The sequence below is a fragment of the Bos mutus genome, chromosome 22, assembly GCF_027580195.1.
Source record: "Bos mutus isolate GX-2022 chromosome 22, NWIPB_WYAK_1.1, whole genome shotgun sequence".
Classification (NCBI taxonomy): Eukaryota; Metazoa; Chordata; class Mammalia; order Artiodactyla; family Bovidae; genus Bos; species Bos mutus.
In genome coordinates, this window is record NC_091638.1 from 43197470 (window position 1) to 43220547 (window position 23078).

Sequence of the window (23078 nt, forward strand, 5' to 3'; positions counted from 1 at the left end):
AGGAACTTGCCCACCGATTCTTCAGATGCCTAATTCCAGTAGGTTCTCTTCAAAGTTAAACCAAGATCCATGTCAGGTATTTTTCCCACTGCCAAAAAACATAATATTCTGCCATACACTGCTCTCCTCAGAAGTTGAGATGGAAAAGATAGATGTAAGTTAGTTACAGAAGCACGTAAGTGGTACAAAAACTTCGCATTAAAATATCTAGCCAAGCTAAAACAACACATTTTCTTGACACAGTTTATTTTAATAAAAAATACAGCTGAACATTTATCACAGATTACATGAAACTATACACAATGACATTCTCTCTGCATAGTAACCAACACTGATGGGTATAACTTGATTTTTTTAGATGGATTACTTATAATCCTTTAAAGTGCAATTTATTTAAGGGTTTAAGCAAATCATAGGATAAAGGATCTTTCTAATAAATGAGTAATGTTAAAAAGATGATATATTTGGATAAATCTTTAAAAATCAGAACTGATTTCTATAGATGCCAAATTTACTTGTAATAATGACCCCCCCACAAACCCCAAACTTGACTTAAATGCTAAGGATTAAGAAGATCCTTGAATTGGCAAGAGCTTTTCCTGATGTTAACATTTTTTTGTCTGTTCAACACGTACTAACTAAAAGGAATGAAGAGCCTAGAGTAGTTCCTATAGCAGCCCTGAGTTCTGTAACCACAATGGAGTTCCTGATTGAACTTGAGAGAATGTTGCGAACTTTCACCTTATACTTGAGGGGGAAATGAAGAACTCGGTTGCTTCTCTGACTCTCAGCGACATCACTATGCTTTGGGCTATGGTGTTAATGTCTAAGATGTAATTAAAGGTAGCAAAAAACAGTTTTATCTAAGAAATAACCAGAAAATGCTTTAGAATAGAGAAATTATGAGAGGAACAGTTCTAGGAGCTGTCTAGTGGGATGGGAGGGATTGTAACACCAAGGCCATTCACCTCGGTGACTGAATATTGTCATCGTTTTTGTTTTTTTGTCCATTTCCTTCAGTTGGTGGAAATAATTGATTCTGATATGCTGCTGCCCACCAAAAGAGGGTGAACCAGATTCCGATAGTAACCAAGGAGCAAAATATTTCTTAAGGCAGCAATGCCAGCCTGACTTCATTCTACTTGAAGACTGTGTTTCTCTCTTGAAAAGCCCCTTATGTGAGCATCTGCAAAGTCGTATGTGGCTGTACTGGCTCAGCAATTATTTATCCAGAAGGAGGATACTTCAGGGGGTGGAGGTGAAAGGAAAAAAAAAAAAAAGAACTTTTCCCTCCGAGTGTAAACACGAAGCTTTAGCCAATCTTAGGAGCACTATGATCACAGGTTTCGGCTTTCCTCAAAGTTCCTTTTTGGAAATTCTGGATGGAGCTGAGTAAGGCCCCTCGGCTCACGCCATTCACAGCCTGGGGTGGAAACTGTGAGGGCGCCTCTGTGCTCGAAGGAGGTGAGGGAGCTGCTGCTGGTGGAGGTGGAGGTGGAGGAGGTGGAGGTAACGCGGACATCCCTGTGGAGGAGAAGGGACAGTCAGTATTTCTGCACGCACCCTGCACACGTGCTACTGCTCAGTCCTTGGCAGAAAGGACTTGGGGAAGACTGCAAACATTTTCCCTCAGAGGGGCCGAGATACTTTGTAACTGTGTGATTTTTTTTTTGAAGTTGCCATTTCTCCCAAGTTAACACTCATGTGAGAAAAGACTAAACAAATATCACAGATTACATAAAATTACACAGTAACATTCTCTGCATAGATGAATTTCCAGATTTTAAAAATGATCCCAAAAGAAAGGTTCCCTTCCCTACTTTTTCCAGGTTCCATACAGCTCCACCTACTCCTGAGCTAGCAATGAAAGACAGACATCTGTATGCACAGCTGGGCTACCTAAAATATCGATTACTAGAAAGGGATGAACAGTTCTTTAGCTGCTGCAAAGCACACTGTATTTGAAGGATGTGATTTAACATGAAATGACAAAGGATTCTCAGCAAGGAACCACTGTCTGCTGGGTTATGGGCTCCTCAGGGTCTTTTTATTTTTTTCCATCTGTCTTGAATATACTAGGTTGCCTGAAAGAAATATAAAATGCTGATAATTGTCAGCAATGCTCAGCAAGGGACAGAGGACTTTCTCCCACAATGGCACTCTCAAGGAGGCGTCTTCCTCAAACACCCTTGTATCCACTGGGAGCCAACCCTACAAGACAGAAATGCACTAACCCTACATCTTTGCTGAAGTGTTGGGGGAGACTGGAATGGCGGGCTCTACCCTGGTGGGCAAGGAGAAGGAAACTGAACAGGTATCTGAAACTTCTCTTGTCTTCCTTCCAGGCACACAGACATTGTGCACTTGAATTGTATACTTTTAAATCAACAAATGAATTTCATCCTCTTCGAACAAAATAAACACTCGGTTCAGAAAAGGCCTTGCTTCAAAGAACTTGCCTGTGCTACAGGGAGCTGCCCCATTCCCTGTGGCCCGGGCAGCTCCCTGTGGCCCCACCTCTGTTCCAGCCTCACCCTCTGCCCTATCCTAGGGCCACCCCAGCAAGACAGTCTGCTGGGTGGCTCCCCCACCGCCTCCCCAGCTGTGGTGGCAACAGGAGGACATACCCGCCACAACTTGACTTTATATGGATGGGTGTTCAGGACCATCAATAACATACTTCAGCAAGAGCAACCTTTGTTTACCAACTGTGAGAAGCCATGGTTAAAGTATTTCATAGAAAACCACTTACCTTCCTTTACATCTTTTACCCAAACCTAAAGGCAGCTGAAATTAAAGAATCACACAGATACACACACTCATGCTCTGGAGTTCTTGAAATTCTCAAATAATAATATGACAATACAAATAAAGAGTGAACACAGACAGATGAACAAAACGTCATTTTCACTGGTTCTATACAATGACAACTAATGAAGTTCTATTATGTTGTATGCCAGGGTGGATTATGGGAAGATGCTCCCAGCCTGGTGTTACAGGGTTACAGAGATAAAAAAGGACTTGCAACCTGACATGACTGTGGAGATGAGAAGAACAGGGAAAACCGGTGTGTCATATAAGCGTTCCTCTGAAGGGTGTTCTTGGAAAGTGACCATTGAAATACCAGGAGGGGAGATGGCCTCTGAAGCCTCTTGGAACTCAAGTGCAGAGCCCAGAGGACTGAGTGGATGCCAATACCCTCCCAGCGCCCCTCCCCAGCACTCTCAGCCAATGGCCAAAAAAGGGCAGCAGAATTGGACTTGACCTGGAGGGCCCAACATGTACCTGAATGAGCGCCAGCATTTCTGCCTCCCAGCTCTGGGCTTTGACGCCGGCAGAAGCGTCAGGGTGGGTTACAGACCAGAAGACAGGGCTGAAACAACACTTTGTCCCACTAAAGGCATGGGACTGACTATCCAGAGACCAGCCACCCTTCTAGCCCAGGACTCTGGGAGGCTAGAGATGGGCCTCAGGGACTAGACTTGGTACAGGCTGCCATCTTGGCACAGAACTAACCTGCTCGGCTCTCACGCAGAACCAACCCTCGACTGTGGCCTCAATACTACCTGGCACTCAAGATTAGAAGTGCACATTCACTACCACAGTTTGGGGACGGGGTGGTGCTCAGGAAACGGACCCTCATTGTCCAAGTAAAGGCTGCTGCTGCTAAGTCACTTCAGTCGTGTCCGACTCTGTGCGACCCCATAGACGGCAGCCCACCAGGCTCCCCCGTCCCTGGGATTCTCCAGGCAAGAATACTGGAGTGGGTTGCCATTCCCTTCTCCAGCGCATGAAAGTGAAAAGTGAAAGTGAAGTTGCTCAGTCGTGTCCGACTCTCAGCGACCCCATGGACTGCAGCCCACCAGGCTCCTCCGCCCATGGGATTTTCCAGGCAAGAGTACTGGAATGGGTTGCCATTGCCTTCTCCCAAGTAAAGGCTAAGACTGTCTAAATGAGTTGCTTTGAATATGTAGGTAGCATAAATAAATCCACTGTCCAAAGTGCCACAGGGTAACCTGTGCTGCTGGGGGCTGTGCAAGGAGAGTCTGCTCATCCAAAGGGAAAAAACTAAGGTCACCAGAGGTGCTCTCACAAAGGGCCAGACCAATCGTAAAGGGCCCCATGTCCCATGAGGTCCGCCTCTCCTCACTGGGCCTGCAACAACCAGGGCAGATCTCTATACATAGGATCAGGCCCAGGAGCAGCTCAGAAGCCTCAGGAAGGTTGGGGGCGGGCAGGGAGGTCCAGGTCAACACTTGACCTTGGAGGAGGCAAAAACACACACCCTAGGGACTCTCAGTCTAATTACAGGTCCCATTGATTTTTTTTGTCCTTTTTTAGTTTTTCTTTTTTTGCCTTTTCTATGGTCCACAAAATTCCTTTAAAGGTTCACTGGAACTTAAGCTGTAACACATGGCCAATAATGTCAGAGCGGGGGGGCGGGGGGGGGGGTTGGAAATGTTACCAGCGTCCAAATTCAGAGTTGTCTCTTGGGCCTGTGATGAATCTGGGACAACTGCCTGATGCCTGAGCTCCCCTACTCCCCAGATGTGAGTGAGTGCCCCTCCAGAGGCTTCCTAAAGCCCCATCCCGAGGTAGTGGACACCACCAAATTCCAAAGCAGAATGACTGCCAACTGGATCTAGCTTTCAAAAATGTTGGCCTCCAACACTCAAGGTGGAGGAACGCTCAAAAACAGCTTATCTACAGTGATAACCAGGTCAGTCATGATCTGTCCAATCTCACCTCTCTTAGACAAAAACCCCTAGAGTTAACTGTTCCACCCTCCGCAGTACCCCAGTGGGAGGCTAGCAGCCCAGCAGTGGCCCTGAAACAGGCCACAGACTGTTGCAGCAAGATCATAGGTTAGATCCAGGTAGAAACACCTTCCCCAGCCGTGTCAAAAGGAGTTCTGAGAGTCCCTTTCCCTGGGCCAACTTTGACAGTGGGCAGTCAACTCCCGCCTGCGGATCTGGGTTCCTTCGTGGTCCCCACACTCGGGAGGGGAGACCACCTGGCCTTCAGACCAACCAGCGACCCTCAGAGGGAATTGGAGGCCAGCGACCCCCAAAGCAGGCAGCCCCCAGCTGTTTGAAACTGCCTTTGCTTTTACCTCAGAAAGATGGGGAGGCTGTATTCATGTCACAATTATTATTAAGGATGCTTTAAAAAGAACTGTTTTCCCTAATATCAGTTATAAAGCCAGTAAGTGGTTTCCCTGTGACCAGGAATGCAACTGCCCAACGTCCTTTCCCTTTCGTCAGAGTAACAAGGAACCAGCACGTTTGCAACAACAGGACTGTGAGATGCTGGCTTCCAAAATTAAAATACCAAAATGCCCATGCAGTTGATGTGTAGGTTTTAGGGCTGTATTTTAAAACTAAAATCAGAGTGGAAAATGAAAATTTTGAAGGTCATGATGAAAATGAAATGAATGTAAATGAAGTCATTGGGGCGCCTTTTAAAGATGCTGTATTTCATTTAAATATCCAGGCAAGGAAATCATCTCCAATCAGCTTTCCTGTTTGTTCACCACTTCAGTGATCTAGACACACTGTCCCATTTTACAGACAGAAACAGAGCATCTTTAAAGTTAGAAAAATCAGTATAGCTTACTTTACCGAAAATTCACGTTCAAAATGGTGCATGCTCTACTGAAAATAGCAAAGAGAGAGAGAGGGGGGACACAAGTCATTATTCAGTGTCATTATTTAGTGACATTATTTAGTGTCATTTAATCAAATAGAGACAATAAAATATTAGTCTGAATCACATGCTGATTATTCTCATTGCAAACTAGGGTATATTTAAGTGAATCACAAGAAGCACGGTTTGTAAATACGACAGTGATCCTCTTAAGAACATGGCAAACATATTAATACTAACAGAGTAACTGATGAGTCACTTTTCTCTTCATTCTTTTTCTTTCTTCTGAACCAGTTAGGTGCTATTCAGAAGACCCACATGGTTTTATCTCCCCTGAAAAGTGGAATGGGTCCTGGGAGTGTACCTAGTTCTATTACTTAAATAAGACCAGTTTATGAAGAAGGGAGAACAATGAGAACTGATCACTTTTCCACACAAGTCTTCTACAGTCTAAAATAGGGATGTGTCTTTTTAAAGCTGGAAAGAGCAAAAGCATGGGGAAGTCTAACCTGGGCAGGAACATGGGGCCCCTTCCCTGAAGGTGCTTAGATCCAGAGGCTAAACAGGAGAGTGAGCAGAAGTAGCTTACTTAAGACTTGCTTGTGGTTCAGTTACTAAGTCATGTTCGACTCTTTGTGACCCCATGGACTGCAGCACACCAGGCTTTCCTGTCCTTCACCATCCTCTTGAGTTTGCTCAAATTCATGTCCACTGAGTCAGTGATGTTATCTAACCATCTTATCCTCTGCCGCCCCCTTCTCCTCTTGCCCTCAGTCTTCCCCAGCATCAGGGTCTTTTCCAGTAAGTCAGTTCTTTGCATCAGGTGGCCGGAGTTTTACCTTGGCATCAGCATCTACTTAAGACTAGAAAACTATTTTTAAAAAGGGCGAGGGGAAAGAATTCCCTGGCAGTCCAGGGATTAAGACTTGACACTTTCACTGCCAGGGGACCAAAGATTATGCCGAAAAAAAAAAAAAAAAAAAACAGGACACATTTTTTTTCTTGTCTCCTTTTAACTGACTAGATTCCAGGTTAATTGTGAAAGATAACCTTTTCCCTGACAGTGAATCCCTGACTTCTGAATGAACCAACCTGCTCCCTCGCCTAAAGGAGAGTCCCTTCCTCTGAGAAGGGGCCGGTCAGAGGCCCATGTGGGGTGCAGCAGGCTGACCACTGACCTGGGGCAGCTCAGGAGGATGCTAGGGCCACTGCCTGCCCACCACACTCCAGCAACTGAGGACCCAGGAAAGGAGCTCATACACTGGGCTTGGAGGCAGGGAGGAGGGCTGCAGGCAGGCAGCAGAGCAGAACCAACACATTGTGCAAAGAAGCACCACAGACAGACCTGGTCATCCCCCACATGGAAACTGCTTTCTGTGGTTTTGAGAAAAAGGCAATTTTTAGGGCCACATATGTCTATTTTGAGCCTAGAGTGGGTTTCAGACTTTGATGTGGCTAGATAAATCCTGGGAGCTGCAACATTCTAAAAGAATCTCTCCCTTTTCTTGTACCTTATTTGTTTTACTGAAGTATAGTTGATGTACAATATTATATAAGTTACAGGAGTACAATATAGTGATTCAGAATTTTTAAAGGCTATACTCCACTTACAGCTATTATAAAATTTTGGCTTTATGCCCTGTGTTGTACAGTATATCCTGGTAGCTTATTTTACACATCATAGCTTGTGTCTTACTTGTCCTAAATCTTCCTTCTTGTTACTCAAGTTCTCAGTCTTTCTGTGCCCACAAGGCCCCGCTTTGCCTCTTCCTCCAGTCCTGCACTCATGAAACTTCCCTCTTTTTAGTCACTCTCACAGACCAGCCTTCTACAAACTGCCAGCTCTCCCTCTTCAAAATTATTGCTTAAAAATGATAAACTGCAAGCAAGAAGGGCTAAATTCTCTTGCAAGGTATTCACAGCTTAACTTCACAGTACTTTCTTGCTTATTAAGCCCTGTGTACATTATCTACCTCATAAAGACCAGGAATTCTCTTAAAAGACAGCTTCAAAGAATGGAAATTACTTGTGCAAGGTCACCCAGCAAGTGGTGGAGCTACGTCCCAAGCCTGGGGCTACTTTCAGGGCTCTTACCAAACCAGCCAAGCACAGCTTTTAGCAGCACAGGCCCTGCAGTGCACCAAGAGAGCAGGTGCTCAGGAGAAACCAGGGAGATGAACAGGGGCAGAAACCAAGACTGAGTCCTGGCTCCAGTATCTCCCACTGTGTGACCTTAGTCAAGGTCCACTAGAGCCTCAATGTCTTTGTCTGTGAAATGGAGCTATAAGTACAATCCCTGCTCCTTGGATAGGAAGGTATTCATGAGGATTAAATAAAACAGTAACTATAAATCTCCTAGAACAGTGCCTATCACAAAATAAGCACTCAAAACATGTGAAATATGATTATTAACAACAACAATAATTTGGGTTTCCTGCTTACCTAAGATTTCCCCAAATACTCTTTATACTCTATTGCAAATCTTTTGGGGTTTTTTTGCAAATCTTTTTAAAAACACACACACACAATAGCAAGACAGCACGCCTGTCTCCTCCCAAAGGGAGAGTAGGAGCAAATATCTGCATGTAAATCAGGACCTTCTAAACCACTCAGCTCCATGAACACAGAGTGTAAACACTAGCTGGTGACACTGACCCAGAAACCAGTCAGAATAAAGTATCTCAAAGTTCTTGAAAGAATGGCCTTCTAGAGGCAGGAAACCTATCCTTTAGAAAAAAGAAAGTGCTAGGAATGTTCTCACTGGGGAAAAAAAAAAAAAAGGCTTTAGAGAATTCCACCCTACCCAATAGAACTACCAACAAACTTAAGGAAATCTTTCTACTCTTTCTCCCATCAATCTGGTAAGGATTTCAAGAAAAGGCCCAGGGCAGGGAGGTTCAGAGAGAAACAGGAGAGGCCCCAGTCCTTACACAAATGCTGGAAAGGACTCAGGAGAGTAAGACTCCTTTGCTTAGAAACACCTGTCTCTTCTGCCCTGTCCTGAAAGTAACTGAGCTTAAAACCACCCTTAGGTACCACAAATGCTTTTAAAACTGATGATTTCAGGAAGAAAGTCAATGCTGTCAAACTGATCTTGCCTCAACTGATCTATTGCTGAGCAAACTGCCAGGGGTGGGTCCACAGTGAGTTTATGTAGGTGTGTGTATGCTCAGCTGTGTCTTTATGACCCCACGGACTGTAGCCTGCCAGGCGCCTCTGTGCATGGAATTCCCCAGGCAAGAATACTGGACTGGGTTGCCATTTCCGTCTTCAGGGGACCTTCCTGACCCAGGGATCCAACCCATGTCTCCTGTACCTCCTTCATTACAGGAGGATTGTTTACCTGCTGAGCCACTGGTATAAATGATGTTATTTTCCAGCAAACAGTGGGTTTAGAGGATACTTGATTAGAAAGAACTGAGATGGGCTCCTCTAACCCTCTCCCTTTTGCCTTTTTAACCCAAAAGAATCCTCCTGTCAAGGAGACTAGGGTTCAATCCCTGGGTCAGGAAGATTCCCTGGAGAAGGAAATGGCTACCCACTCCATTATTTTTGCCTGATAAATCCCCCGCACAGAGAAGCCTGGTGGGCTGCAGTCCATGGTGTCAAAAAAGAGTCAGACGTGCCTGAGCAAATAAACAACAACAACCCAAACCCAGAAATCGACTTATTCAAGGCCTCCCAGTAACGCACAGTGCCCTGAGGACGGACTGTGTATCAGGTGCTGTTCTAGCCTCTTAGGCCTGGGACTCTCTGGATCCTCAGAGTAAATCCACTAGACAGGCATTGTTGCTATCTTTGTTTACAATCGGAAAGCTGATGTGAAAGCTCTGCCTCTCTGTACGCCCAAGCTAAATCAAACTAAATCAAACCTCTCTGGGTGAAAGCAGAAAAGGACAGCCTTATTAGTTTGCCAGGCACAGGTAACACAGAGGGCTCCTGCCTTGAAAAGCTATGTATCTCTACCCCCAGGGGATTTGGTAAGGGGTTTTGTAACAAGAGTCTAAGGGTGGGGTCCCTGACAAGATTTAGGTGTGTGCAGGGCTTAATCTCGTCTCAGCAGGTTTCTGGATGCTCCTCCCTTGATTAGCAACTCTACCCTTTGAAACTCCGGGAAGGTCATGCAGGCTGGTGTCCTGCCTACAAGAAACAAGGGACAACAGGGGCTCCATGCCCAGGAGCCCTATGGGGCCTCACTTGATTTTGAAATCTGAAGCCCAGGGAGGTCAAGTGTCTTCTCCAAGGTTCTATCTAGAACTACAGAGTGGTGACCCTCAAGTTTACGTTCTGCAGGCCAAGATGTAGATCTCAAGGGCTCCCAGATGGAGCTGTGTTTGAGATGCTACCTTCAGCAGGAATTCCTTTTCAAAGTTAGCCCTTGAAAATGAAGACTTTTCCTTCATTTCTTGAGAAAATGGCATATTATAAAGCCAGAAGATATTAATACTATGCTTGACTTAGTTTCCAGATACAGCATAAATGTGGCCTAGAAGTAAAGACATAAATTGGAATAAATTGTGATTCCAGCAATAAGACAGGTAGAGTGCAGAGAGGCGGCAAGAGAGATGAGCCCAGTGAGAAGCCTGGCCGCCTGTCCTGAAAGGGAAAGGACCAGTCTAAGTAAGGGCTGCCCAGGCAGCGAGCAGGCTGAAAGCCTTGCCCTCACCCAGTCCAGTTCAGTTCACTCGCTCAGTCATGTATGCCTCTCTGTGACCCATGGACTGCAGCACGCCAGGCTTCCCTGTCCATCACCAACTCCCAGAGCTCGCTCAAACGCATGTCCATCGGGTCGGTGATGCCATCCAACCATCTCATCTTCTGTTGTCCCCTTCTCCTCCCACCTTCAATCTTGCCCAGCATCAGGGTCTTTCCAATGAGTCAGTTCTTTGCATCAGGTGGCCAAAGTATTGGAGCTTCAGCTTCAGCCCTTCCAATGAATATTCAGGACTGATTTCCTTTAGGATGGACAGGTTAAATCTCCTTGCAAAGGACTCTCAAGAGTCTTCTCCAACACCACAGTTCAAAAGCATCAATTCTTCGATGATCAGCTTTTTTATGGTCCAACTCTCACATCCATACATGACCACTGGAAAAACCATAGCTTTGACTAGACAGACCTTTGTCAGCAAAGTAACAAAGTGCCTGCTTTTTAATACGCTGTCTAGGTTGGTCATAGCTTTTCTTCCAAGGAGCAAGCGTCTTTTAATTTCATGGCTGCAATCACCATCTGCAGTGATTTTGGAGCCCAAGAAAATAAAGTCTGTTCACTGTTTCCACTGTTTCCCCATCTATTTGTCATGAAGTGATGGGACCAGATGCCATGATTTTAGTTTTTTAAATGTTGAGTTTTAACCCAGCTTTTTCACTCTCCTCTTTCACTTTCATCAAGAGGCTCTTTAGTTCCTCTTCACTTTCTGCCATAAGGGTGGTATCATCTGCGTATCTGAGGTTATTGATATTTCTCCCAGCAATCTTGATCCCAGCGCGTTTCATCCAGCCCAGCATTTCGCATGATGTACTCTGCGTATAAGTTAAATAAGCAGGGTAACAATATACAGCCCATCTTTGCCTGAAATGTTCCCTTGGTATCTCTAATTTTCTTCAAGAGATCTCTGGTCTTTCCCATTCTATTGTTTTCCTCTATTTTTTGCATTGATCACTTAGGAAGGCTTATCTTTTTCTGCTACTCTTTGGAAGTCTGCATTCAGATGGATGTATCTTTCCCTTTTCTCCTTTGCCTTTAGCTTTTCTCCTTTTCTCAGCTATTTGTAAGGCCTCCTCAGACAACCATTTTGCCTTTTTGCATTTCTTTTTGTTGGGGATGGTCTTGATCATTGCCGCCTGTATAATGTCACGAACCTCCGTCCATAGTTTTTCAGGCACCCTGTCTATCAGATCCAATCCCTTGCATCTATTTCTCACTTCCACTGTAAAATTGTAAAGGACTTGATTTAGGTCTAGTTTCTCTACTTTCTTCAATTTGTCTGAATTTCGCAGTAAGGAGTTCACGATGTGAGCCACAATCAGCTCCCAGTCTTGTTTTTGCGTATAGAGTTTCTCCATCTTCCCCAGCATTGGTGGAGCACTTCCCATGGGAACGGTAGCATGACGGTACCACCTGTGCGGCCCTGTACAGTACAGAAGTTCGAGATGCTGCTTTGTTGGTAGTTTTTTTCAGGAGGAGATTCTCTATTTAAGAAGAACTATTGGGGGAGGAAGTTACCGTGGACGGGACCTGAGGAAAGCATTTGCCTGATCAGTATCTATCATTTTGGAGCTCCTGAGAGGTGCTGGCAAAGCCAGGCCACTCAGTTGGGCCTTGTCTGCGTGCTCATCTCTGTGACCCAGGACTTATTAGCACAGTGCCAAGCATACTTCAGGCTCTGGATAAATACATCGAAAGTAGCTGAATGAATAAACTCCCTGTGGGTGGCTTGCTTGGGGCCTTAAATGCTAGGTTGATAGGCAAATGCCAGTTATTATTTTTATGAGTCGCATTAATGATAAATGCCCAGCAGAGGTCAGAGTATAGTCTCTGGGGCTGAGTCAATCATTTCATCAATAAAACATTAAAGAACATAGAGGAAAAGAGACAGCCAACACCTGCTGGGCACCTCTCATCTCTGCCAGGCATTGTGCTTGGGGCCTCACATGTGTTTCCCTCTGAATACTTGTGACTACCCTTCAGGACATGGAACTATATTCCCAACTGTTCCCTCTCACCTCAGATGAAGTTTATTCCAACACTGATTCTAATTACAAAAGACTCCTCTTTTTCTTCTCATTCTAAAAGTTGCCTCATTTCATGCAAACCAGCTACTGTATCAGAACTGAGAACTCAACTGAGAACTCAGATTAGAGGATTCATCGAAAATAATCCAAATGGACTGAATTCTCCAAGGTATTTAAAAATGAGAACTGGCAGGTAACTGCCCACCTCGAATGCACACAGCAAGGTGGTCTGCACTTCTAAGCAGACACCTCACTACTCAAAGGAGGCTTCATGGATTCTCACTACTAGTTCTCTCCTATTTCCTTAATATGTCTAAGCAGTGTGAAATCAATATCCATCCTCTCATCTAGAAAATGGTTCAACATGATCGTGGGCAGTGGCTCTCCAAAAATTTCTGATCAGCCTATAGAGGTCACCTCTACAAAAGACAGAGAAGAAGTCTACTTTCTATATGGATCAATATGTGGGGGCCTTCTTGTAAAATCTGCTGACAAAGTCAGATAGGAAATAGGATATTACGTCTCCATGAGACAAGCACTTTTATTAAAATAAACCCTAGCCCCAGAACACTCCACAACAAACCACCAGTAACCAGCCTCCATGATCAAGACACCCGACAGCCAGATGTAAGCCCTTCAAACCAGTCCCCTTACATTTGATGGTCATCTTTTTATTTTTTTCTTTTTGGAAGGTCTGTTAGAAGCATTTGAGAGGGGTTGGGTAATGCTCTTGGTAGCTGCTAGGCACCACTTTAAGCTTTAATGAGTATGGTATTGTCAACTCATAAATCAACCCCAGCCCACTCTCCCTTCCAATGGCTGCAGAGACTCCTCCAAACACAGCCAGCAAGCTCTGAGTGGTAGAACCAGTTCCTCTGACATCTAGAACATCTGGTTCAGTTAAGGAGTTGAAAGGAGATTCTGGTACCCCAAAGCATTTTTATGGGGCTTGCAAAGTAGTTAGGAGAGAGATATTAGTTCCAAAAAAAAGAAAAAAGATAGCGTTATGAGGCCACTGCACACATTTAGAGGTTATTCCCTGGGGTTGGGGGGGGGGTACTCTTTACATTTTTTCAAAAGACTCCAAGAAACCTGATTTAAGTCAGAAAAGTGAAACAAAGGTTGGCTAGCCACAGAAAAGTAGTCAGATGATGAAATGCAGAGCAGAACAGAGCACAGATGGTTATCAGGAAATCAGAAGCTCCGTGGGTATTTCACTCCTAGGCGGGCATTTCACCAGTTGCGCTCTGTGACAAAGCCAGCAGTGTGGCTGGGCTCCCTGAGGAGAGAGTCCTGGCAGGATAGGGCCTCTGGGCAGCAGCACAGTTGTTTTGTTCAGCCTGAGCCTATACCAAGACAGGGTCTGATCTAAGGAGCCTGCATGAGGCTTTACAGCAAAGAGAGCGAGCTGGAGGTAGGGGGTAGGTGAGTGGCCCTAAAACCAACTATTTCGTTCCCCTTGAAATCTGAGTTTGGAAATCGAGACCCTCATTTCTCCCAAGTGACACTGCTGATCTGCACCCCGACTGGTTTCTCTGGAGGAGGATGGTCCCTTCTAACACCTCAAATGTCTGAGCCAAGGTACAAAGAGCAAGAGCCCCACACTTCTCCCCACTGGTGCAGAAGGGGAGGCAAGCAGGTCACTCTGCCTTGTCACTGACCTGCTGTGGAGGGTGGAGTCGGTGAGGACGGGGATGTGAGAGGTGAGCTGGCCCCAGATCCTGCTAAGAGAGAAAACAGAGAAAACCCTCATGGGGACCAAAGAAAGACATCTGGAATGTGGCCTGAGCTGGGACCCACCACTGTCTGAACCTCTGCACTTGGCTCACGTGTGGACCTGGTGGGAAAAGGCAGGCGGGACAGAGTGCAGGGACTGGACCCATGACTGCAGGCGTCCACCGCAGTGCAGGGCACGTCTCCTTCCCCAGGCCTCGCTGCCTCCCACTGCTCCCCACAGCCTGCCTGGTTTGAAATCAGCTTTGTGCCATCCAACAGTTTATGCAATTAGCTATAGCCTCTCTTGTGGACCCAACCCCTATCCCGGGGTAATGAACGACAAATGAGAGAGCCACAGCAGAACAGGTGACAGAGGGGCGCAGGGCACTCTGGTGGAGGCCTCCTCAAAGGAAGCGAGAGTTCTCCAGCGCATCCACCCGGCAATGCTCCCTGTGGAGTGCCGTTTTACCAGCAGGCACACCAAACTGGATAGGATCAGCCTCCTCAGTGTGTGGATTTCCCAGGCTTTTTCTTACCTGAAGTTCAGCAAATACCCTTATTTACAAAATAAGGTGCATATTCCCATAAGTTGTATGCTTTTCCTGGACCTAGTAACATTGTTATATTTCAAATATTCCCAAATTCCCCAGCATCACTTCCACTGCTCAGAAATCCCCAGAATACACCCTCCTGACTTAAACCTGGAAGTAGCCCAGTGAACAAATAGAATAGCCCACACAAGCCCCTTCCCTCACATGGATGTCCTAGCGAAGGACTACCAGAGCTCCCTGCAGGTAACTGAGACCTCGCCCCTTGAGGCCACCACCTGCCCTGGGGGCGCCTCCTGCCACCAGCTCTCCCATCATCCACATCACAGACACTGAGCACAAGGAGAAATGTCCTAATTAAACCATCCCTCCCCCCGGCTGAATCCCTTTCCACTATTTGCAATATTCTCTCATCTTCTATAAAACATGGGAGGTGTTTTACTGAAAAAGATGGCAAAATCCAGCCCACTGTGATAGGACACTGCTTATAGTGCTAACATGGGTTTTAAAGGGGAGAAGGTTTGCATTTGTGACTCAGTGGGATCTGGAGATGATCTATACATTTCTATCAACAGCTTCCTGGCTTTCCTAAATTCCTTGAGGTGGTGTCTTGGAGTCCTTAGCCTCCCACCTGGCTGCATCTGGCATAAGTGAAGTGAAGTGAAAGTTGACTCTTTGCAACCCCAAGGACTATACAGCCCATGGGATTCCCCAGGCCAGAATACTGGACTGGGGAGCCTTTCCCTTTTCTAGGGGATCCTCCCAACCCAGGGATCGCACCCAGGTCTCCCACATTGCAGGCAGATTCTTTACCAGCTGAGCCACAAGGGAAGCCCAAGAATACTGGAGTGGGTATCCTAGCCCTTCTCCAGCAGATCTTCCTGACCCAGGAATTGAACCGGGGTCTCCTGCATTGCAGGTGGATTCTTTACCAACTGAGCTATGAGGGAAGCCCCTATGTATCTGGCATAGAGCCCTGCAAGCAGGCAGGTGGAGACACTGAGCCAGGCTTTCTCCACTTTATAAAGAAGCAGACATCAGACAGAGTGTCTGCCAGTGTGACAGGCTGACTGAAGACTCGAGTCTCAGGCTAATGATGAAAATGACTGGCCCATGTCCATTCCATCAACCATGAGAAAACAGACCTCCAACTCTGAAATTATGCACCAGCCACAATAGCCTCCAGCCCCTTCCTCCTCTCCCAGCCTCCATCCCCAGGGAGCCAGCCCTGGTCCTCACACGGACCTCCAGGGGCTCCTTCTCCTCCCTGCTAGCTCCCCCTGAGCCCTTCTCTGGCTTGACTCTCCAAGCAGTGGTGCTAGCATAGTTTCCACCCTCCCGGAGTCTAGAATCTTCTCCCACCCCAACTCTTCTAGCTCCAGCTCTACCTACACAGCCTGCATCCTCTGGTGGCGGCCAGCCCAGCCTTTAGGTCTAGCACACCCCTCACTTCTTCTCTTGCCCCTGGCAGATGTCTTCCTCACTGACTTCCCTGAAAAGGTCTGAGAAGGCATGGTCTGTGAACACCCTTAATTTCCTCTCTCCCTTCTACTTCAAATGCCTCTGCCTCTTCACCTACTCCACTTGCTCCTGACACCAGGAAAGGATGCATGGGTTTTCTCCAAGGCTGAGACTGACAGCTGGGCTCTTGATCCTAACTCCGTGGCCTTCCAGCACCCTCTCACCTTGCCTCCCTCAACAATCACTCTCTCTTTTGCATCTTCAGGTTCTCTGTCTCTACTGGGTCCTTATCCTGACTGGAAGTATGTGCAACTATCCCTCAACCTAAAAAAACAAAAAAAAATCCCCTTCCTTTGGCCTCCAGGGCTGAGCCAAAGCTGCACCTATGAGGATGAAACCTTCCCTTCTCCATGTGGAACTCCACTTCACAGACTCAAAAGGCAGAACAACTGCAAGGTCCCAGGGGGTCCCTTGATCTGATCTCCAGAGATGGGGACATGAAGGCCCAAAGCCAGCTGGGTGGGGCAGGGACAGTGCTCTCTGTGCCTTGCTCGCCCTTCTGGAATGTTCCTTTTTCGATCCCCGCACACTGGGAAGACCTCTCCTTAATGGAGGAGGGCGTGCCCTTCTGCCACGTGGGGAAAGAGCGGAGGGCAGGCTTTAGGGCCATTTCAGTTAGTGTAGCCTCTCCTGATAAGCAGGAGGCCTTGCACTGCATTACTGGGTGGGGTTTTATTCCAGGGCTGATGCTCATCTTTGACAGATCGAGTCCTGTGATCGGTGAAGAGGCTCGTTGCCCGTTAAGCTCTGAAGTCCCTTCTAGTACATGAGTCCTGTGAGACTTTCAATGCTATGGCAACTCCTCCCTGGGAACAGAGTTCTTTTGTTTTCTGTAATTGTCACCACACCACCTAGTAGAACCCAGGAACTCTTTTTTTTTTTTTTTACTTATTTTATATTGGGGAATAGCCAAATTAACAATGTTATAAAAGCTTCAGGTGGACAGCAAAGGGACTCAGCCATACATACGCCATTCTCCCCCAATCTCCCCTCCCACCCAGGCTGCTACAAAGCACTCAGCACAGTTCCCTGTGCTATATACAGTAGAAGAACCCAAGAACCTAGACTCCTGGTACTAATCTTTGGGACCCAGGCCCCACTATAACCTATAATCAGTTACCTGAATTATTGGAGTTGCTGTATTTTGCTGAATGTTCTTCATTATTTTCAACAGCAGATCGTTTTGACTTCTTTAAAAAAAAAAGAAAGGGGGGAGGAAGCAAAGAATGAACATACCGGAATAAAAACATTTTATAGGCACAGAGTTATAAACTAGCTACACACAAGGTCATATTGGGCCTCATAACAGTGAAGAAGCCACAAGCCAAAACTAAAGGGAGAAATAAAAACCAAGAATGCTGAGTTTACAATCTCAGGCCAACCCTTCCCCACAATTACAGTAAGGCCATCATCAGGCCAGCAAGCCAGGAAATTCTATGGTCCGTTTCTCTGCTGACACTATTATATGGTTTTTGTTGAGAAGCAGCTAACCAGCCATCTGTAAAGTTTAAGCTTTCAGAAAGATATAGCACAGAGATCTGTCATGAACTAAATGCACGTCATTGACCTAGAACTTTCTTCACGTGGAGTCAAGCATTCACAAGAAAGAATTCACAGAGACATCAGGCTTACCTTTCGAGCTAAAATCTTCCTCCTTTTCCTTTCTTCTTCAGATCCATGGTGAGACTGAGCTCTCGTCAGTCTTCGATGCTGGTGGATCTTTAAGAGACCACAGTTCACCACAAATGTAAGCATATCCTACGCTAATGAAAATTTCTACCATGTTTCACCAAATCAAATTATCTGGATGAAAACGCTTTCCGTGCTCAGCCTGTCTGCCTCCACACTGGGTCTGGATGTCGGGGAGAAGAGTATGCCAGCAGATGAAGACTGTTCCCTCTGCACCCCCAGGTCCTTACATGCCTTTCCCTCTCAGAGAAAATGAGTGTGGCCCCCAGAACCATCAGAGTATGAAACATGTATGACCCCCCAACCACCCAGTCTGCCCAGTCATAAAGAGTGACCATCCTTTGTGAACACGTTTGTTTCTGCCACAGGCTGAGCTCTCTGCAGGTAGGACTGTGAAGTGTTCAGTTGTCTCACAGCACTGAACACAGAGCCCGGTCCAGAGCAAGTATGCAAGACATGTTTATGGAATGAACGATCTGTTAAAAGTAAATCACTGTGATCACCACAGCAGAGGATGGGGATGCTAAAACACCAAAAGACAAAGAGGAACTATTAGCGGTTTACCTGTTTCTGTTCTTCAATCAGTCTCTTTTCTATACATTCTTTGGCAATTCTCAATGCCTCTTTTAACTTTGTGGGGATCTGAAAAAAGAGAAAGTACATAATCTACAGAGGAAACTGGCTGGAGGTTCTCTCAAGTCATGGTTTGAATGAAGAAATGGCTGCTCATCAAGGAGGATTCCTGGAAGGAAATCACTTACAAGCCGTCCACTTCACTCCTATCCTGCCCACTCTTGCTATCCCAACCCACTCACCTCATTAGCATTTTTCAGCAAGAAGTATATTACTAAATGAACACATAAACATGATGGATAATTTCAAGTGTGTCAATTCTCAAGGGATCCCAAATTACCTAAACGATCTTGAAGGTTGGAACCTAAGGCCTCACACTCCCTGATTTCAAAAATCTATTGCAAATAAATAAATTTATATCAAAAACCTATTGTAAAGCTACAGAAAAGAGTGTGATACTGGCATAAAGACGGACCTATGGAACAAAGAGACAACCTAGAAGGTGATGCTTGAAAGTGCTGCACTCAATATGCAAGCAAATTTGGAAAACTCAGCGTTGGCTACAGGACTGGAAAAGGTCAGTTTTCATTCCAATCCCAAAGGAGGGCAATGCCCAAGAATGTTCAAAGTACTGCACAACTGTGCTCATTTCACATGCCAGTAAGGTTATTCTCAAAATCCTTCAAGCTAGGTGTTAGCAGTACATGAACCGAGAACTTCCAGATGTACAAGCTGGGTTTAGAAAAGGCAAGGGAACCAGAGATCAAATTGCCAACATTTGTTGGATTATAGAAAAAGCAAGGGAATGCCAGAAAAACATCTGCTTCTGCTTCATTGACTACACTAAAGCCTTTGACTGTGTGAATCACAACAAATGTGGAAAATTCTTAAAGAGATGAGAATACCAGTCCATCTTACCTGAATCCTGACAAACCTATATGGGGGTCAAGGAGCAAGAGTTAGAACAAGACACAAAACAATGGACTGGTTCAAAATTGGGAAAGGAGTACAACAAAGCTGTACAGTGTTACCCTGCTTATTTTAACTTACATGCAGAGTACATCATGTGAAATGCCAGGCTGGATGAAACACAAGCTGGAATCAAGACTGCCAAAAGAAATATCAACAATCTCAGATATGTGGATACCACTCCAATGGCAAAAATGAAGAGGAACTAAAGAGCCTCTTGATGAGAGTGAAAAAGGATAATGAAAAAGCTGGCTTAAAATTCAACATTCAAAAACTAAGATCATGGCATCCTGTCCCATCACTTTATGGTAAATACAAGAGGAAAAGTTTAAAGCAGTGGCAGATTTTTTTTTATTGGGCTCCGAAGCACTGTGGATGGTGACTGCAGCCAGGAAATTAAAAGACACCTGCTCTTTGGAAGGAAAGCTATGACAAACCTAGACAGTATATTAAAAAGCAGAGACATCACTTTGCCAACAAAGGTCTATATAGTCAAAGCCATGGTTTTTCCAGTAGTCATGTACGGATATGAGAGTTGGACAATAAAGACGGCTGAGTGCCAGAGAACTGATGCTTTCAAATTGCAGTGCTGAAGACCTTGAGAGTCGTTTGGACTGCAAGATCAAACCAGTCAATCCTAAAAGAAGTCAAACCTGAATATTCATTGGAAGGACTGATGTTGAAGCTGAAGCTCCCAATACTTTGGCCACCTGATGCAAAGAGGTGATTTACTGGAAAAGACCCTGATGCTGGGAAAGATTGAGGTCAGGAAGAAAAGTGGGCAACAGAGGATAAGATGGTTGGTTGGTACCACCAACTCAGTGAACATGAATTTGAGTAAACTCCTGGAGATAGTGAAGGACAGAGGAACCCGGCATACTGCAGTCCATGGGGTTGCAAGAGTCAGACATGACTTAGCTACTGAACAAGAACAACAAATTCTTCAAAAAATTTAACTTTAAAAAAGCTTTGAGTAGGTACTATGCAGTGATATGGTTCAAAACTCAGTAGGCATAAAAAGGGTATATCCACAGAAAAAAGCATCCCACCTAGTCCCCCTCCATGGAGACAACCAACATCACCAGTCTCTTGTATATATTTCCAGAAAGAAAACAGACACACAAGAGATTAACATGGTTTTTAAGATCACAGTATCTTTGCCACAGACTCTCTAGCTTGGGGGAAGAACAAGGGCTAATGATAACCCCTGGGCTGGACTACTAGACTTGAGGAGAGTATATTTACAAGGCTGAATGCATTTCCGGAAGAGCTTCAGTAAAAAAGACATGAATTCCAAAGTTTTTCCTTCGCTCCAACTTCAGATCCAAAGAAGCTATTCTTTCTGCTGTGTGCTATTCGTAGTCACTCAGTCATGTCTGACTATTTGCAATCCCACGGACTAGCCCACCAGGCTCCTCTGTCTATGGGGATTTTTCAGGCAAGAATACTAGAGTGGGTAGCCATGCCCTCCTTCAGGGGATCTTCCCAACTCAGGGATCAAATCCAGGTCTCCTGCACTATAGGTGGATTCTTTACCATCTGAGCCACCAGGGAAGCCCCTTCTAACTGGCAAAATAGGACAGCAGAAAGCCTCTCCCTTGCCTATAAAGTCTTCAGACACCACCTTGTTTGGTGTTTTCTTTCTTTTTTCCCAGTAAATTTAATTTCATTGTAAGATTATGGGTTTGGGGGGACTGTAGAAAGGAGAAAGAGAATTACCCTTCATTCTACCACCCAAAGGTTTTCCTTTGGCTCAGTGGTAAAGAATCTGCCTGCAATGCAAGAGACGCAGCCTCAATTCCTGGGTCAGGAAGATCCCCTGGAGAAGGAAGAGGCAACCCACTCCAGTATTCTTGCCTTGGAAATCCCATGGACAGAGGGGTCTAGAGAGCTCCAGTCCAAATGGCTACAAAGAGTCGGACATGACTGAGCATACTCGCAACACCCTACTATCCAAAACAATGCTAAAAGTGAGCGCTGAGGGGGGCCCAGCCCTGTACTAGGTATTCTGGATCACCTCAGTTGTCCACTGACAGCTGTCAGGTTTTACTCACCAACTCTACACGAGTAAACATAGACCCACAGAACAGGTCTTTGCCCATACATCAGCGGCTTTCAAATGGGGGTGATCTTGCCCTCCTCCCCTCTATAGGGGACAGCTGGTAACATCTGGAGGCAGTTTTGATTGCCACACAATGTGGAGGTGGAAAAGGAGTACCACTCCCCTCTAGTGGGGTCAGAGGCCAGGGTGCTGCTCAACATCCCACAATGCACAGCGCAGCCCCAGCAGTAAAAACCGACCTGGTCCAAAGAGTCAAATGTCATGGAACCTTTGGGAGGTGATTAGAGGCTATCACCAAAGCAAATAAGGCATCAACTTGGTTTTGGGGAGCTCTAAATCTCCTGCTGTTTCCACAACACTGCATAGCATGGCTACTTCCCAGGATACTTGCTTCCAGTCCTTATTCTAGACAGAAGTATTTTTTCACACTATTTTTGTTTTGGCCATACCACACAGCATGTGGGATCTTAATTTCCTAGCCAGGGATCGAACCTGTGCCCCTGCATTGGAAGTGCAGACCCATAACCGATGGACTGTCAGGGAAGTCCCTACACACTGTATTTTATATTCTGCTTTCCTCCCTTAGCCCAAATAATAATCACTTTCCATGCTACTAGAATGTCTTCGTAAATTTCACTTTCATTAGATAAAACACACTCAATCCATGTACTGTAAATTATTAAACTACTTCAAGATTGTAAAACATTTAGATTCTTTTCAATTTTTCTTTATGTAAAATGAAAAATGTTGCTGGCCATTCCTCTTCCTCAAGGATTAAGCTGCAACCCACTGCAACTGCCCACCCCTGGGGGTTGGGGGGTATAAGAACTCAGGGTGGAGAAAAACAGGAAAGCAGACCCTAGAGAGTTAAGATGCACACCTAAGGAAAATTTTCAATGACCCCAGATTCCTGCATCTTTCATACCAAAAAAAGCGATTAAAATCATTAACTAGAGATGTTTGTCTTTTGTGATTAGCAGCAATCTTTTTATGCTTGACTACAAGTGGTTTTTCCAGCAAAAAGTTCATACATATTCTGGCTGCTCCCCTGCCTCTTCACAGTTGTTCCTTAGAGCTGTGAGAGAGGCTGTTCCCCAGCTATTGTCCTCACTTAGGTCCCCCAAAATCAATAAAAACACTCTTAAGTATGTGTTTTCCCACTCCACATCTATTATAAATATTGTATCTTCTCTTTATTGAATAAAAAACTAACTTTCTAAGAAAACATTCATGACACAAACCAAGAAATGATATAATTTGTTTTACCTTAAACTGTGGCTTTTCGGAAGTTGTAAGCAGAACATCACTGAATAATCTGTAAAGAAAAGAAACAGAAATATCTTTCTTAAGCAAGGTGTACTTTCAGAACAGAACCAGAGCAGAATGAGACAACATTTTTAGCCCATCAAGTCCCCCACCCCCACATTGCCCCCAGCCCCGGTCCAACCTACCACCTCAGGTTTATCAATAAACTCAAAGGAGTTTCCAGGCCACCCACAGTGACCTCCAGAAACCCCAACTCCCCATTATTTCCGAGCTCAGCAGGAGGGCTGGGTCAGCTTTGTAGGGAAGGTGACTTCCCCACTGAGTGGCAACAGTCTTCTCATGTAAATTAATTCACA

The 23078-nt window shown here is 45.4% G+C and overlaps 1 protein-coding gene across 15 annotated transcripts in view; it reads right to left on the bottom strand.

Moving 5' to 3' along the window:
• Window positions 1-25: 25 nt before the first annotated feature.
• PXK (PX domain containing serine/threonine kinase like) overlaps window positions 26-23078 on the bottom strand; it is an 81932-nt gene continuing 58879 nt past the window's right edge. The window contains exons 13-20 of one of the 15 annotated variants that reach the window (XM_070359746.1): window positions 22723-22771; window positions 18417-18494; window positions 17796-17882; window positions 17284-17353; window positions 14040-14099; window positions 6825-6833; window positions 2753-2777; window positions 26-1524 (exon numbers count right to left, since the gene is read on the bottom strand). In XM_070359746.1, the coding sequence (XP_070215847.1) occupies window positions 1338-1524; window positions 2753-2777; window positions 6825-6833; window positions 14040-14099; window positions 17284-17353; window positions 17796-17882; window positions 18417-18494; window positions 22723-22771 (565 nt within the window). In that variant the 3' untranslated portion in view covers window positions 26-1337. The other 14 variants (XM_070359745.1, XM_070359743.1, XM_070359741.1 and 11 more) reach the window with 14 other exon arrangements.